The 16,562-nt window shown below is 44.5% G+C and overlaps 1 protein-coding gene across 1 annotated transcript in view; it reads right to left on the bottom strand.

Moving 5' to 3' along the window:
- The window catches only part of trim71 (tripartite motif containing 71, E3 ubiquitin protein ligase), a 38,624-nt gene extending 23,043 nt beyond the window's left edge, over window positions 1-15,581 (bottom strand). The window contains exon 1 of the mRNA XM_086171446.1: window positions 13,873-15,581. Coding sequence (XP_086027572.1) covers window positions 13,873-14,619 — 747 coding nt within the window. The 5' untranslated portion in view covers window positions 14,620-15,581. The remainder of the gene's footprint in view (window positions 1-13,872) is intronic.
- Between the last annotated feature and the right edge of the window lie 981 nt (window positions 15,582-16,562).

Below are 16,562 nucleotides of genomic sequence, written 5' to 3'. Positions count from 1 at the left end.
CTTTGTTGCAAACACCTAGGCTTTGCATGAAGCCCCTTGTCTGAATGCTGATTGGTTGTAATGGAAGGCTAACTAAATATGCACCAGCCATCATATCCCAGAGAGACGGAGGATCAATGGCCTCCAATGGAAGAAGCCTTGAGTGGACGGGGAGGGGCCTGCAATCAATCCATCAATAAAGGCTATTCCCCCCAGGGAGCAGCATAATCTAATGAGACACACACACCTCCCCCTTTATTTGACTTCCTCCTCCTTTCTGTCCTCTCTAAAGCGCCTCTTTTCTTCTTGTCCTTTTCTTGCCTTCCACCACTCTAGTCCTCACCCTCGCCCCTCCTCTCCCCTCACCTCCTCCGCTCTGAGCCCCCCCTCGTCATCGTCTCCCAAATTCCAAGGGGACGGGACACACAAAGGCAAGGAATGCAGCTGGGCCGGAGTGGAGGAGGGCCGCGGGGCCGCCGGAGACGGACACCAGGTCGGGGCGGTCGGAGCGGGGGACGGGCGGATTGATGGCACGGGGAGGACGGCGACGTCGGCCATATACAGGAGTGGAAGTCGGCAGCATGCCGATAATCAAATGAAGCGCTTACAATTATCACAATTAAAGGAGGAGGAGCTCATTTAGCCTATAATTTTTCCGCGCTGACAGATTAATGACTCCCGACATGAAAAAGACGACTTTAGCATTCACGTTCGTTTGCCGGCCGAATGATCTCCCCTTTCAGAAAGCTAAGCTAATGGAAGGAAAAGTTGAAGTAGTTTTATGACATACAAATCTGCCACATGCCTAAAACACACACCCACAGTTAAGTATTCAGATTATTCACCGATTTGGAGTGTGTAATTTTGGGCTGTAAATCACAAGATTCCCTGCCAAAGAACAACTATCATTTTCTGCTTTATTAACCCTTCTCAAAGAGTTTGTTGCCCAATTTGAGGGGAAATTTGCCAAAGGAACAATTGAGATAGAAGCCAACTGTCCCTGCCAGAAACAGAGATGATAGCCTTGTTAAATCTGACATGGCAAACTGTGTTGAAGTTGGCAACCACACACCAAAAAAGCTATTTTTTTCTTGCGTTGAATATGTATTTAGTGTTGGCAATAGTAATACAAATCTTAAAGTAATCAAAATGTGAATTTGACCCGGAACTTACAATTTAAAAGCAAGCAGCAGTTAAGATAGCGCAGAAGAGTTCAGATGTGAAAAGCAGATTACACCTCATTACATAACTGACTGATTGTGATCAATGTTGACCACTTCTTACCTCTGACATGAGAGCGCTTGATATAAAGATGAAAAGAACAGACTATATAAAAAAAATGTAAAAAAAAAAGCTATTTATCATCTTCCTGTTTAGAGCAAGATGAAATACCACAGGTACGAAACTGAAACATTTAAATAAAATTGCAAATCTTGTATGTAGGGGGTGCAATAAATGTACGCAATTAAGAGATAAGTGTGGAAATTCTTATATCCAAGCATAAAATATAGCTATTTTCTGGATTATTAATGTTGCTCTCACAAGCAATTGAACACAACATTTTTTTTAAGGATGCCATCTAGGGCTCTGAGAAACAGGAACATTTATTAATGTCAGGTTACTTGATAGGTTGATCCAATCATTGATGATTTCACAAGACTATCAACAAATAATCATAACCAGTCCTAACATGAATACCACCTTAACATAAGGTGATGGGTTCAGGGCGATTTGATCAGAACCTCGAGGCGAGCGAAAAAGTAAACAGAAATGGAACATTGGATCTTTTCGCTTTAAATGAATTCGGCATCATCAGTAGGAGATGAAGAGCGGTCTGTCACACACAAGGTTGGAGATTACATAACACACGGGCCTCTTGAACACTGGTCAATAATATTGACCCGCGCAGGTCCCATAGGTCTTCATGGAAGGATCTTTTTAGGTTCCTGCCTCCTCCTGTCTTTATCAGTCTCTCTAAAAACTGCCATTAACGCTCTTCAAATTTGCCATACATTTTAATTAAAAAGGTACAAGCCGGAGCATTAAATGTAAAATGTGCCCCGGACAGAAATAACGGCAGCGTGGCGGATCGATTTCAGGACGCCCTCTCACATGATAGGACACGCCTGGCGGTGGGGGAAAAAAAAAACAAGCTTAAAAACACAGAATATGCTGCTTTTGCACGCGACCACTGGGAAAAGCAATGATAACAGAACACCACAAACTTAAAACCATCTTTTTTTTTTTTTACTGCCGGACATGCAACCCTCAGCCATAAAGCTGGGAGCAGCAGGCCTCAACCAGGTTGGGGGGGAAGTGAGTTATTGTATTTCATTAGTGCACCGGATGTTACTCGTCCTCCCTGCCCATTACACTCCTCCATTACGGATCCACGCTCAGACACACATGTTGGCAAAACAAACTACTACTATTTGTTTTCCTCTTTTCTTTTTTTTTTTTTAAACCACCTTGGGTTGCCCTTACAGGGGGCAGGGGGAGAAAAGAAAATATGTATGCATAACCTGTTTATTTAGTGACAAAACTTCACATTTGAAGGTTGTTTCTTGAGGGGAATGTAGAAAAATACTCCAAAATTTTCCATTTGTCCTTTTTTTGTATATTAACCATTACTGTTATTTTTCTTGCTTGAGATCCCACCAAAAAATGACCTGACAAATACAGGACATGCTTGACAAATGAAGATATGATGAAACGAGAGCATGGTTCTACGTCTGCGCTTTCAATTATATCTAAGAAAATCAGTTAAAAGTGACAGTCGAACAACAGCAGTGGATTTTTCCCCTCAGAAGATAGTGGCTGTAAATCGCTCTCATCTCAATTACTGAAAAAGAAATTTAAAGAACTGCGGATTTGTAATTAAAGGGGTGTAATCATTATCATTGGAAAGGAGACTTCCCTGTGCTGCATTTATTGTGTAACAGCAAGTAAATTGCGTACTGCATAATCAACACACAATACAAAGATATTTCCTCGTCATAATGAATCTGAAGTCTACAGAGTAAATGTACCACATAATTCTGGTGTTTCCTATTAACATGCTCCATTTCTGTATTTCTAAAGAGAATGCAAGTTTTGGGTCCTAAAAGCGTCCTTTGGAAAAACAATGGTTTTACTGTTGTGTTAGGCCATTTGTTGAGAGCTTGATGCTCAGATGGAGTTTGTCTGAATGGAAGCTCCACACAGAAATGGTAAAGACATAACTTTATATCATTACCATGTGATGAGATGCCTAAAAATTAGAGAATTTGATCATGCAAGCTGCTCACAGATAACTGTTTTTAATCTAAAGAGTGTTGCTTTTATAGATTTCACATTAACTCTCATATCTTTCGCTGAAGTGTCACAGTTTCTGACTTTGCCGATCTCAAAAAAATTTCTTGAAAGCCCCTCCTATTTATTGATGCTATTGTGCTCTATCTTAATGCTTTTTATGTTTGATGTTGTTATGCTGATAAATTTGATAGAAATATTGAAATATGCCGATTTAAGATTCATTAGATTCCTTAACTTTGACATTTTTGCATCACTTGTAATCTTGTGTTTGCTTCAGGTTTTTGTATCGCAATAGACAAATTGCATTTATGCTTAAGACGAAGCCTGTCAAACTTGCACGAGGCTTTCATCGTGCACCTTGATCTGCAATGAGCGGTTCCACCCATGATGCGGCTCTCGCGACAGAGGGTCAGGCCCCTTTCCTCCCTCCCCCCTTCCTCCCTGCAGGCACTGGGAACTGGGGGAGAGGGCACGAGCACAACCAGCCAGTAATATCACTCCGTGCTGCATGCGTTGCCTTCGTGCTTGCAAGCGAGGGGGGGAGGGGCTGGAGGCCATGTAATGTCACACGGTGGTGCCAGGAAAAAAGGCGCAGCGCGGAGATCTGCAAAAGCGCGCTTTCGTCAGAGGGCCGATGCTTCTTCATGCGCGGTGAGATGCTGGATGTCGTGTTGCTTTTCTGTTTTTCTGTTCCCTTTTGCGTTGGAAACACAAGGTTGCACTAAAGAAAACCTACTTCACCTGACCTTCAGGGTAGCTTCTGTCCTTCAAAAAGGAAAAAAAAAAAAAAAGGTCTTGAAACTCGACACGGGACCAGAAATGTAGGGGATTTATTGTAGGAAATAAATGACCAGAATTCCTAAAACAAAAATGCTGTGTTGCTTTGACATAAATCTAGGTCAGCCAACTAACGTACTTCAGATGTGAAAGGACACTTTGCAGATTCTTTTTCCTACAGCTTTCCTTCAGTCAAACTGAGATCCTGTTTCTTGACAAACACATTCGACCAAAAAGAACAGGACAATCAGTCAACTGACTTCACGAACCATCCGCTGACACACAAAAGCACACAATAAGTGCATCATCTAATGTTCAAGTTTAAAAAAGAAATGCCTTCATCAGCAAATTATGACAAACACTACAGTCAATAATATCCTGATAATACATTCATTCATTCATTCATTCATTCAACCCCCCCCCCCCAGAAACCCACCTAACATTTTGGTGTTTACAAGGCAAACATAGACGTTAGGCTGTCAACACCACTATGAATGAACTGGAGGCAGAAATTCAGAAACCAAATATTAGAATTTTCTGTCTGGAATACATTCAGTGTAACACCCAATTGGTTCAAGGTATGTTTAGTTTGAATCACTCAACTATCTAGTTGTTACACATTTGTGTTACTGTGTTGGTTTTGTCTTTGCTAAGTCAACACACAGACATGACCCATACTCTAGCGTATTTGCTAATTTACAACGTCTAGGCCCTTGGCTCTTTACACTGTATAACTTCAGTTTTATGTTTGTTCTTTTTTGTGTTAGAACCCCAGAGCAAAATTGAAATCTGTTTCCTTAGTTAAGCAGGGTTTAACAGAGATATGTGCCAGAAACAAGACATGTGGACAAAAATGAGGGAAAAAAAAAAAAAATCTAATGAAGTTAGTAAAGCCGGTAACGTGAGGGTGTCCTGGGATCAGACACCGGACACGTTAGTCACAAACCAGAACTTCAGCCAGGAATTACTTCAGTGAGTTGTTATGGGCTTAACCTGTGAGCTTCTAATGACGCCTTTTCCCGACATTCTTGATAAACACACACAGAATTCTGCTCATCTCGATTCCTGCGACATTTGACGTGTTTCTGCTCGTGTAATTTTTAAAGACTACACATGGCTTAATTGCATTTTCCAGTTGTTTCAATGTCAGTCTTGTGAACTTCAAATAAAAGGCGGTAAAAAGAGTCATTACAATGTGATTGTTTAAAAAAAGGCTAAACAAAACATATACAGGACTGTCACAGAAAATTAGAATATTGTGATAAATTTCTTTATCTTCTTTAATGCAATTACAAAAACGTCATACATTCTGGATTCATTACAAATCAACTGAAATATTGCATTTTTTATGTTAATATTGCTGATTATGGCTTACATCTTAAGAAAACTCAAAAATCCTATCTCAAAATATTAGAATATCATGAAAAAGTCATTTTTGTTTTTTTTAAATTGCATTACACATTGCATCACAATATTCTAATTTTCTGAGACAGTCCTGTATTTGTATAAAACACATTGTGATATGAATGCATTTATAATTACTAATAGTATAAATAGACCATTATGAATGCTTCCTGGGAATTGTCTTGTGACTGTGGGAACCCCGATGCCATGTTTATCGTACTTCAGAGCGTGTGCGCAACATGCACACGTGCACCAGGGCCTCCCAAATGAAATCGGCGGCAATAAACTTGTGCACGCCAGGGCCAAAAGGCGGTGAATTCAGACGGGACGCCCTCTCTCACTTTTTCCAGACTCCCTGTGCATCGCAGATTTTCCTTTCTGCGCTGCTATTTTCCTCCCTCCGTCGCCCCACCCTCCCGTGGCAATCCCACTTGGCGCGTTGCCATCAACACAACATGCATCCAGACATGCCTGTCGATGTTTTGAAACCCTGCCAGATACGACAAGGAGGAGGAGGGGCGGGGCAGGGGAGGGGGCGGCGGCCGTGAACCGGCCATCTGATTGGACGGCGGCCTTGGAGCGAGGAAGGAAAACAAACCACTGTCAGCTGGCCTCCTTGGCCGGCGAGCATGTGACCGACTGTCGCGTGCTTTATACTGTAAAGGGGGAGGAGAGGAAAGGAAGGATGAGATGTGTGTGTGTGTGGGGGGGTGGAAATAAAGGCATGAGGGGCGCTGAATATACAATACGGAGTGGAAACACGAGAGGCCGTTACAGCCAAGCGTTACAAAGCAGCTATTCGGGGTTCCAATTCTAGATGGCGGATGGTTTAGGCCGTCCGCCAGGATAGCGCTGCCTCCCGCAACGGACTCTTTCAATACAAACTACTATTCACTTTCTTCTTTGTTTCACCGCAGCGACATTCACGTGTTCACTGCCTGTTTGTTGCGTGCACACGCGCGTACACAGGCCCACACAAGAAGCGTTCTGGTTAGTCCAGCCATCCCACATACTTACAGGAACAAAAGTCTAAAATGCAGCTTCACACTGCGGAGTCAGCCAAGATTGATACTTCTCAGGGAGGGACTTGACAAAAGATTGGAAAAGTTCAGAATTTAATTTTATTCAATCTTAAATCGTGCAGCTTTGGTGAGGTTGACTCTTGATTCCTTTACGCAACGCTGCAGAACATTAGCGATCAACAAACATACCAACAACGCTCAGGCTTAAGCTGCAATATTTGACGAAGCTGCAGATTATTTAGGCCATCCATAAATTAGCAGAACGCACAAAAAATATCCAAGTAAAAAAATAAAATGTATAATTTTTGACTAAAAGACAGAAAAAAATTACTGAATCCCTATCAAGTAATATCTGACAAATGTCCGGATCCTGAAAGTTTGAAGAAACAAGATTTCAAACAAAAACTATATGTTATTACTCCACCATTAAGCAAGAGATTGTATCAGTATTTTTACAAATTTGTCGCAAGACGTTTTTGCATTTATAAAAGTGATGAATTCAAATGCTTAGTTGGGTGATGCTGCAAATAAAAGCTTATGAAAAAAATATCACATGTTTGGTTTACTTGTGCCGTGAGAATCCCAAATGTGAATTTCTACACCTGCACAGCTATCACAACACATCTCTCCATTGAAAAAAACAGCTTGTAAATAACCCGATATCCTCTTGAACCTCCGCGTTACCCCGTCGCACTGGCCACTTGTCTGCAATGCAGAGCTAATAATGAACTCCTACTGCTCCTGTGTATCACGGTTGAACATTTGAGAAAGCGTGGGGGCGAGGAAATCATGGCGGGAAGCTGCGGAGTGTCCCCCGTACGGGGCCGAGAGCTTTTATGTCAAATGTGTTAACAGCAAAGTCCTGCGGAGCGAGGTCAAATAATGGCCAATTAAAAGTCCATTTGTGCCCAACTACTGGGTAGGAAGTGGCAGCTTCCAGCGTTCCGATGGGTTTTTAAACCCCTGTTGCCAAAGAAAATGTGATAAATGCCTTCCTTTCTGTCCATTAAATTTATATAGCCCAAAGTCCTCAATTGGACATCAAAGCTTGGACACACACACGTATGCTCTCGCCCTTCGCCGGCATGAAACACATTCACGACACAGGAAACAGGGAACGCTCTCTAATTACTGGGCACATGTTGCGCATTAAAACCCTGCAAGTCCCAACTTCATATAATCCAGCTCTGCAGGCCGTGCAGGCGCACATGTACGCACGCGTGCGCACACACGCTGAAGTCCTCCTCAGAAGATAACTACCTGCAGATGGGAAATGTTATTGGAAAAGCAAACGCTGCTGCCACACACTCGCACAGATACTTCCAGGGGTGATGAAACGTAATCATTGGCCCCTCAACGGCACCAGCTGCTAAATCATGTTGAGGACTTTCTGCATCCATAATGTCCATTGTCCTGACACAGAGCAGGCAGACGGCGCTGATGAGAAAGGCAGGAGCCAGCGGACAAATTCTCCAACCAGTGTGAGCGCGTGTGTGTGTGAGTGTAAGAGAGAAGGGGGAAAGAGAAGCCAGGAGGTATAAACTCAAGTTACAGGAATTCCTCTGGCCTTGTATCAGAGTCTGTGTAGGCTTGGGTTTCCTTGCAAACATTCTTTGCTCGCGAGCTCAACGGAGAGGGCATAAATCTGGCCATCACCACACCAGCACGCCGCATTTTTGCAATGGCCGAGGGGATAACGAAGGGCCGCGGCCAGGCAATATACCTTTGTGCATTTATACCCGATTCAATTTTTTAAAAAAACTACGATTAATATCACATTGAAGTCCCCTGTTGTATGGGGCTTTCCCTGCTCGAAGCCGAAACACGACCCGCACCACGACCTGTTTGATGGCCTGAAACCACCGCGGTCTGTTTGGTGACTCCATTTTTGACCCGCAGCTTGCGATAGTACTGCTTCAGCTCAATGAATGCACACAGGCATTACATGGGAGCATTAACCAAATTTGCAGACCCAAGCAAGATTAGGGTCTTTAAGGTTTTGCGGCTCTGCAGTATTCCGGCTGAGTTCATACGTCCTGTTTCGACAGCTCTAAGGTGGCCAACTGACTACTTTCAGTGAGCATATTTTGAGTAAAAAGCAGTAAACCCATTTGACAAGAGCAGAATTGCAAACATAATTTGTTTTATTTTTTTAAACAAGACTATGATCTCTGTGAGATCCAAGGCAATTTTCAATGTGCGCCTTAAAGAGAAAAATAAAAAGACAATGAGCATTGTTTTGTAACAATGGGGGGGGGGGGTTGGATTGTTACTTGGGATCATTTCAGGAAATACTCTGTTCTATCGGAGTCCGATTTAAAATTAAACTTAAATTAATCACAAATTCCGCTAAAATTCCATCCATTGCAACCAAACCAGGTCCCTCCATCAACCATAGGTCAGACAGCCATGCTCTCTGCGGAAACAGAGGAGCATCAGTGAACCGTCAAACCGATTAGTTCAACTTCACCTCATCCACACAGTGCTGTACCCTTCTGACGCTCATTTCCAGGCAACCGCCTTCCGTGCAGCCTGCGCCTACAGTAACCCTCAGCCCGACCACACAGACTATCCGTGTGTTGCCAAGGGGCGATGCAGAGCCGGCACACATTGTCATGGTGACAAGCATTTAATCTACGGGACAGAGTGACATTTTGTAGGATTATCATATCATTAGCCGTTTCTCAGATGGAGCTGTACGCCGGAGGGCGACATCACAGCGGCCGAGGGCACCGCTTTCATGTAATCCCATTTTCCATTTGAGATTCACACACGGCGAGGAACTCGGGAGCTGCAGATGAGCAACGGCCGGTGCTTTGTTGCTCTCAAGAGCGCAGATATATCCAGCAGAGTGTGTTCAAACTCTTATCAGTGTGCGGCCTTCACAAGGCAAGGAGTCATATCTTTCAACTGAAACCTTTAGCCTGCTGACAATCGTTGTTTATGCATCGAATACGTTACGGGGGGGGATGTTTGTATCTATATATCAAGCAATTCTGAATCTAATTTTAGAATAGATGTGTGAAGATGTTGTTTACTTGAATTGGATACAACATTGAGTAGTCTTACTGAACTTCTACTGAAACATTGAACACAAGGATCTTAACACATGGCTTGTTTGAAACAGCCTCTTCTTTTGTGGTGACTGGATTTACTCTGCCACGCTTCTCATAACGTTCCGATTTCTTTCTCAATGTCATGTCAGTTTCAATATCTTTGCTGTTTACACAGAAGCAGCATGAGACACCTCCATAGCTGGTATGACTTTTCACATATCACATAATTACTGTCTTAACTTTACAAACCTCCTCAAGATATCTTGTAATTCATTTTTGTGTAATTTCTTAATTTTCTGCCTGTTTATATGCTAATTCCCCAATTCATGTTTTATGGTCCGATTTTAAAGAGGTATTGCTGGTAATATATATTGGTATTGATAGTTAAGACACTTAATAATACCATATTATTATTATTATACAGTGAAAATACAGAAAAAGGGTTATCTTGGGAATCGAACAGTACATTTAGGCACATAACACTGAAATCGAGGTTGTGATATTATGGCTTAAATACTATTTGGCTGTTTTGTTTCTTTCCACTTCAATTTAAATATCATGTTAAAAGTTATACACAAATAGTTCAGATGGACGCAATGGTTTCATTTAACCAATTCAGCATCTGACAGTGATAAAGAAACATCAAGCGTCCGCAGGGAGACTGGGAAATTAATTCCCTGATGAAATTACATAACCCTTGATGGGGACCGGCTCCCAGGAGAACATTGCACGGCTGGCCCGATTTACACAATACCGCGGCCTCTTTTTGGAGCCAGGGTCCTGACACGCACAGTCGGACACAGGACAACCGTACCGGACAAACACGGCGCCTTGTGTCTTCTTGTCAGGAGTCTCAAATAAACCATGGCTCCACAGCTGCACTCAGCGCCGCTCTGGCGCTCCGGTACTCCAAATTCAGAACACAAACAAGCCGGTGACAGGCGAACAAACATGGAACTGAAACAATACATGTATTGTTTAAATTGTTGTCGGTTAAACCGCTCATTGTCATTGTAAAGCCAGAGAGACTGATATTAGCTTCTCAAGTTGGGGATTTCTGGTCCTCCACTTTGTGTTGCAGCTTTTTACAATTATGTGTTTATTTTATATGTAAATTTTTATGTATTTATTTATTGGACTACTGTTTTTATTATGTCAATTCGCAAAAATATTCATTTTTTTAGATGTAATGAATTCTTTCCAGTTTGCTGATATTCAAATGTGATTTGCTACCAGTTTAATTTACTGTTTTTAAATACAATCCAGTTAATTCAGAGAGTGAAAATAATATGGAGGAATATGGCAGCAGCTATCTATCATTTCAGTAATCAAGTAATCTATTGATCACACTGATGATTAATTGGATAGAAGATTGGTACATTCAGTTTGCAGATGCTTCCTGTTGAGATGTTGCAGTATTCGAAATGACAAAATAATCATATTAGTCATCATATTACTGAAATGGAATGAGTAGTCTTCTCAGCTCTTAGTGGGAAATCCACTGACATCTAACCTGTATGATCCGCGTCTGAATATAGAGTACAGAGTGAAGTAGGCAGCACAATTTTCACCGTTGAATACATTACAGGATTTGATATTGTTTACACAACCTTCAGCAAATAACTATCCCGCCCGCCCAGGGCAGATTGAGAGGTCTAGATCATGTCCTGCGAAGCAGTTTCATGTTGTGTCACATCCACTAGCCTCACCTGGGAGCGCCTGGAACCGCGCCCTTTGTAAACGTAAAGGCCAGCATTAATCTGTTTCTTTTCAATATGTAATTACTGACCGACACATCTGATGCCCGACGCCCAAGAAGCTCCAACGGTCACCAAGACAAAACTACAGAAATATCTGGCTTGGACTTTGGGTTGAACAATAGCTTTCAAAATAGTAACATGTCACGAAGCATTCACACATCTTTCTGGGACAAAGCAAACGGCAGGGACAATATCGCTGCCAGGAAATGTCATTATTCTAAGCAAAAGAGCAGCTCCAACACAAACTGTGAAACCTGAACTAGAGCTGCAAGCAAATCAATTGGTAGGGATGGAAAAGTTACAAAAACACATGTTATTCGGTAATTTCTCACTTTCAGTTATGAATTTTTAAGCAACATTTTTGGTGCATTGTCACTGATACCTAAGCAACTTATTCACCATGTTGTAGGAAAACTTTTGAGACAAAATTTACATCTCTTTCTAAAATGTGAATTAGCCCAGTAGAGGGATGCTGCAGTATAAATTATGAAAGACTTGTCAAAAAAGATTTTAAGATGACGGTCTGTGTAAAAATGTAATGCTTAATTTCAACATTTCAGAAAATGATGACATTCATGAGTACTGTGGCGGACAGACAGTTCCACCATTATCAAACATGATACTGAATGGACCGGCGTGTCCAGCAGCAAACCGGGATGAGAGGGTCCACTTCCGTGCACGATGGACATGGAGTCACTCTACGCACAACAACTTCGCTTGCGTGGCCCTCTCAGGTAAAGAAAGACCGGCCTTCTCTTGTGTCATTCCCTCCCCTAGGGCTCGCAGCAAGCCAGTGACTGAGGCATTACTGGGAAAGGAAGCTCTTACTGGAAAACTGAACCCACTTACTTACTGGAATTGGTTTGTGTGTGCGTGCGCGTGTATGAGTAAGCGATAGTGCATGTGTGCGCGTGAGGTTGCAGGGAAGCCACTGAAAAACTCAACTGGAGACGTGAACTGGGCTTAGGTGACGAGGCGCTTGATGCTTTAGGAGGTGCTGGGATGATTCATTTTTTGACCCTTGCGGCTTTTCATTGAAATGCACCGCTTCTGGGGGGGTTTTATATTTGAATTGAAACAATGTGATATCGAATTGTGTTTAAGTCCTATGTCGAAGATTCACCTGTGATGCACTTACAACTAAAATGCAAAACGTGAGTTATTTGACACTAAACTGAGACCTGATACAGCATCTTGTCGCAAATATTGGTCAGTGTCTGCTGTTGAAACTGACACAGCGTCATTTAAATGCTTCTCAAATGCATACCAAACATGATCGACTAAACAATAATTGAAGCATTTTGCATTATGAGTACTTGACAGCACTTCACCGCCTGTACAGTGTGCTGTCTGTCAGTGTGTTTGCACGGAATAAAGTAAGACGTTTGTCTAATGGGAGCCCAACATCTGTTTGACCATTATTCACATCAAGCGAGCAACTACAGCTTTGTCTTGAAGAATGAATGAATGACCCAAACATGTCACTTGGTAATGAGTGAAATACACAAACAACTTTTCACTTGTCTACCCAAATTTCATTTTGCATGTGAATATGGACATCGCACTCAGAACCAGGGGAAAAGGACACATTTGAATTTGCAACTCTGGGAGAGCACTGTGACGGACAGCCAAGTGTCCAATGGCTTCCCTTTCTAGATGCTGCACAAAAAGTAAAAAAAACACGAATAGATTATAGATAGAATTAGAAGTTACAAAAAATTACCATGATCAGCGATCTTTCTTAAAAGAAAAAAATGTATATGTAAATGTTATAGCCTGGTCCTCTAACCCCACAAGTTTGGCACTATTTTCCCTCTTTAAAAATGTCAACACTGATAAGTGGTCAACCCCTGCTGTTGATGGTTATATTATTGATGCGAAGCATTCCCAGTGGCGGAAGGAGCATAAATGACCTCCCCAGAAGTTGAAGAGAAATTACATTACAAGGCCCCCTGCCCGAGCCATGTGTAATACTTTCTTGACCATATGACTAAGCCGGTTTCCTGTCTGACGAGCCTTTGCAGTTCAGTTTACTCAAATCACGTGATCTGAAATGAGAAGAGCGACCCTCGAGTTTCAACTTGTCTTCCCCATTAGCGGAAAGAAGTCAGATCTCCATTAAAAATCCACAGTTTGGACTTGGGGCAGCCTCGGAGGCATGTGCGCTGTTACTACGGGGGCCTCCCTCCACCCTGAATGGATGGTGTGGTGCAGATTAGCCAGACTCTGCATGTGCTCTTGTGTGTGTGTGTGTGTGTGTGTGTGTGTGTGTGTGTGTGTGTGTGTGTGTGTGTGTGTAAGTCCATGCGTGCATGCAAAGTTTTCAGTGTGTGTAAATCCAGCCCAGTACACGAGCTTGTTTGTCTCCGTGGAAGTAGGTGAAGAGCCGCTGAGCTCCCTTTGAACCTGAGGCCATATGGCCCCTGGTTTGGCACATAATACTATTACATTAGCAGTGCGTGCGTTTGTGTGTGTGTGTGTGTGTGTGTGTGTGTGTGTGTGTGTGTGTGTGTGTGTGTGTGTGATTGGATGCAGGCGTCATAAAAAATAAGGTTTAAGGATTGTTATCTGGCCCCTCACCTCATTGTCGTGGTGTTGGCAGAAGCCCATGCGGTCCTGGAACAGGGACAGCAGTGCAAAGTTGTTCTGCAGGGACTGGGCGAGGGACACGGGGCCCCCAGGCTGACCCGGGCCGCCGATGCTGTTGACCCGGCCCAGGTGGAGGCTCTCCCCCAGGCGCTCGATGAAGTGGTCCTTGGTGAGCCTCACCCGCTGGTGCGCTCGCATGCAGTTGTCGCACAGGTACTCCTGGCAGTCGAGGCAGTGGGAGGTAGCCGGGTTCTCCTCGTCGCAGGAGCTGCACTGAGGGCCAAGATGATGGGAGTGTAGGAGGCCTCCGTGGGGGTGATGGAAGCCAGAGGAGCCGCCGCCTAAACCTCCCCGGAGGTGATGGTGGTGGTGATGGTGGCCGTTCTTGTTTTGGATCTGCTCCTCGGTGCTCACCACCACGTCCAACAGGTTGCTGAAAAGGAAGTTGGAGGAAGGTAGGGAGTCCACACCGGCCTCTGAGATGGACACCTTCTGGTCGCACGTCGGGCAGCGCAGCTTCAACGGGTCCCCAGGACTCCGCTGGCCCTCCAGGCACTGCCTGCAGAAGGCATGGAGGCACGGGAGGACGTGGAGCCTCCTGGTGGTCTGGCTGGAGGAGGAGGAGGTATGGGAGGACGACGAGGAGGTGGAAGAGCTGGAGGAAATGGGGGCAGAGGAGCCGCAGAGCTCTTTGCAGAGCGGGCACGTCTGCAGGTCCGAGTCTGGAAACGAAGCCATCAGCAGCTTTACTGAAACACGGGCTCAGTTTACAAGTGAGGTATTCGTCAGAGGACACATCTGCCGGTTGTGATGTGGAGGAGGAAATCTGGCGTTTGAGGTAGATTCATGAGGTATTTCAGTCAGTTCAGTGAAAACGTGTCTGTATTACAGAACCTGTATCTGAAGCAAAAACTCGGAGGTAGCCTGTTTTTTTAAAGACTTGAGGTATCGGATAAAACACTTGGTCCGCTCAGGCGGCGGCGGCGTAAGGCGTCGAAAGACGGAGGCATCGGCGGAAATGCGGCCGACGAGGTTCGACCGGGCAACGGGCCGCGGATCCGGCTGGCGCCGGGAAGGGAACCCGAAAAAGTGGAAAAGGCTGGTTCGGTCGCTAGGCAGCGGGGGCTCCGGCTCTCCTCCCCCACCGGCTGAGCAACATACCGACGGACGTCCACGCTTCAAAGCACCCCCGGGCCGGAGCTGGCTCGGCGGATAAAGTTCTAGCGGCGCAGCGGCGTGTTCTCGAAGCTCCGTGCCGCCAAGGGGGGCCGTCGGGCGGCGTCACGGGCGGCCAGCGTCGGCTTGGTAGTCGGACCGAGAGCCCGTGAATTATTCATCCAAGCGACGCTCCTCGTCGTCGCGGGTCAAATAAACTAAACGAGGTCCTCCTTTAAAACAATAAATAAAAATAAAGACAAAATCAGCGGACGGGGCGTTTACAGGCGGCTTCTATCGGCGGTCCACCTTGTGAGGAGGCCGCCTCGGGCTCTCCTTCCCCCGCTCGGTGCTTCGGTGTCTGCGCGCAGGAATGCGGAGGCTTCCACCTCCGGCAGCATGGGAGAACCGAGCTCCCGCAACGCGGAGGGTGGAGGAGGGGTGCTGGAGGGCGGGGGAGGAGAAAAATCACCCCCGACGACCCGTTTCGGTGTCGCCGCTGTTCCCGGTTCCTCCCGTGGAAAGAGGCGTTCGCGGACGCGGGGGAGGGGGTCGCGCTCTAAGCTCCGGCTCCTCGGGCTGCTACTCTCGGCCGACTGAGGAGCTCCGAGGGAGGGGAGGGAGAGAGAGGGGGAGGCGGGGAGGAGAGGAGAGGAGGAGGGGTAAAATGGACCCACTTCCGCTGCGGGGACTGGCGTGGAGGAGTGCGCGATGTGGGTGGATGCCTGTGCGCGCTCCCGAGGGCCGTGCCTGTGCGCGTCCGCGCCATAGATAGATAGATAGATAGATAGATAGATAGATAGATAGATAGATAGATAGATAGATAGATAGATAGATAGATAGATAGATAGGACAAAAGCCAGTCACATGACCTGACTTATGAAAGATATCAGCAAAAAATGCTGTAAAAGGGATCAGAATTTAAAATAAAAAACAAATTAAATGAAAATATGCATTTTACAATAGTCTGAAAATCATCAGAGCAAATGGAGAGAGGGGATAATTGTTGTGATGTAATCATATTGTGGAGTTTTAGTCAGGGAAACACCCGGGTGATGGTAAAACATCTGTTTAATGAGCAGTAGTTGCTGTTGGCCACAGCCGCGTTGCACAAGAATGCAACACAACTAACTGTTCCCGCTCGATTCCAGGTAAAAAACCAAGACAAAAATAAAAAACAGAATTCATCGCACCGCAAACGACACCCACAAAATTCTCTGCAACCCCAAAATCATATTGAAAACAAGCCTCAACAAAAAGCCCAACATTCATGACTCGCTGCAATATCCTCCAAGCATCACATCATGACTGAGTGAGGTGACCTGAGGTGTAAAAATGGAAACAGAAACAGATGAAGAAGGGAAAGACAAATGTTCATAGATTTGCCACGTCAGTCTCATATTTTGTGAGATAAATTTCTATATTAATGATCTTTATGTCATGAATATGAGCATGTCCTTGCACAAACCTACAGCAACGCTGTGCTTTTATTTAGACTATTTCCCTTTTCTAGATTCACAAAATGA

Source organism: Fistularia commersonii, chromosome 24 (genome assembly GCF_037954325.1).
Source record: "Fistularia commersonii isolate RoL2024-O1a breed Wild chromosome 24, RoL_Fcom_v1.0, whole genome shotgun sequence".
NCBI classification, from domain to species: domain Eukaryota; kingdom Metazoa; phylum Chordata; class Actinopteri; order Syngnathiformes; family Fistulariidae; genus Fistularia; species Fistularia commersonii.
Note: the sequence above shows the minus strand (reverse complement) of the source record. Positions and strands in the feature narration are given on the sequence as shown.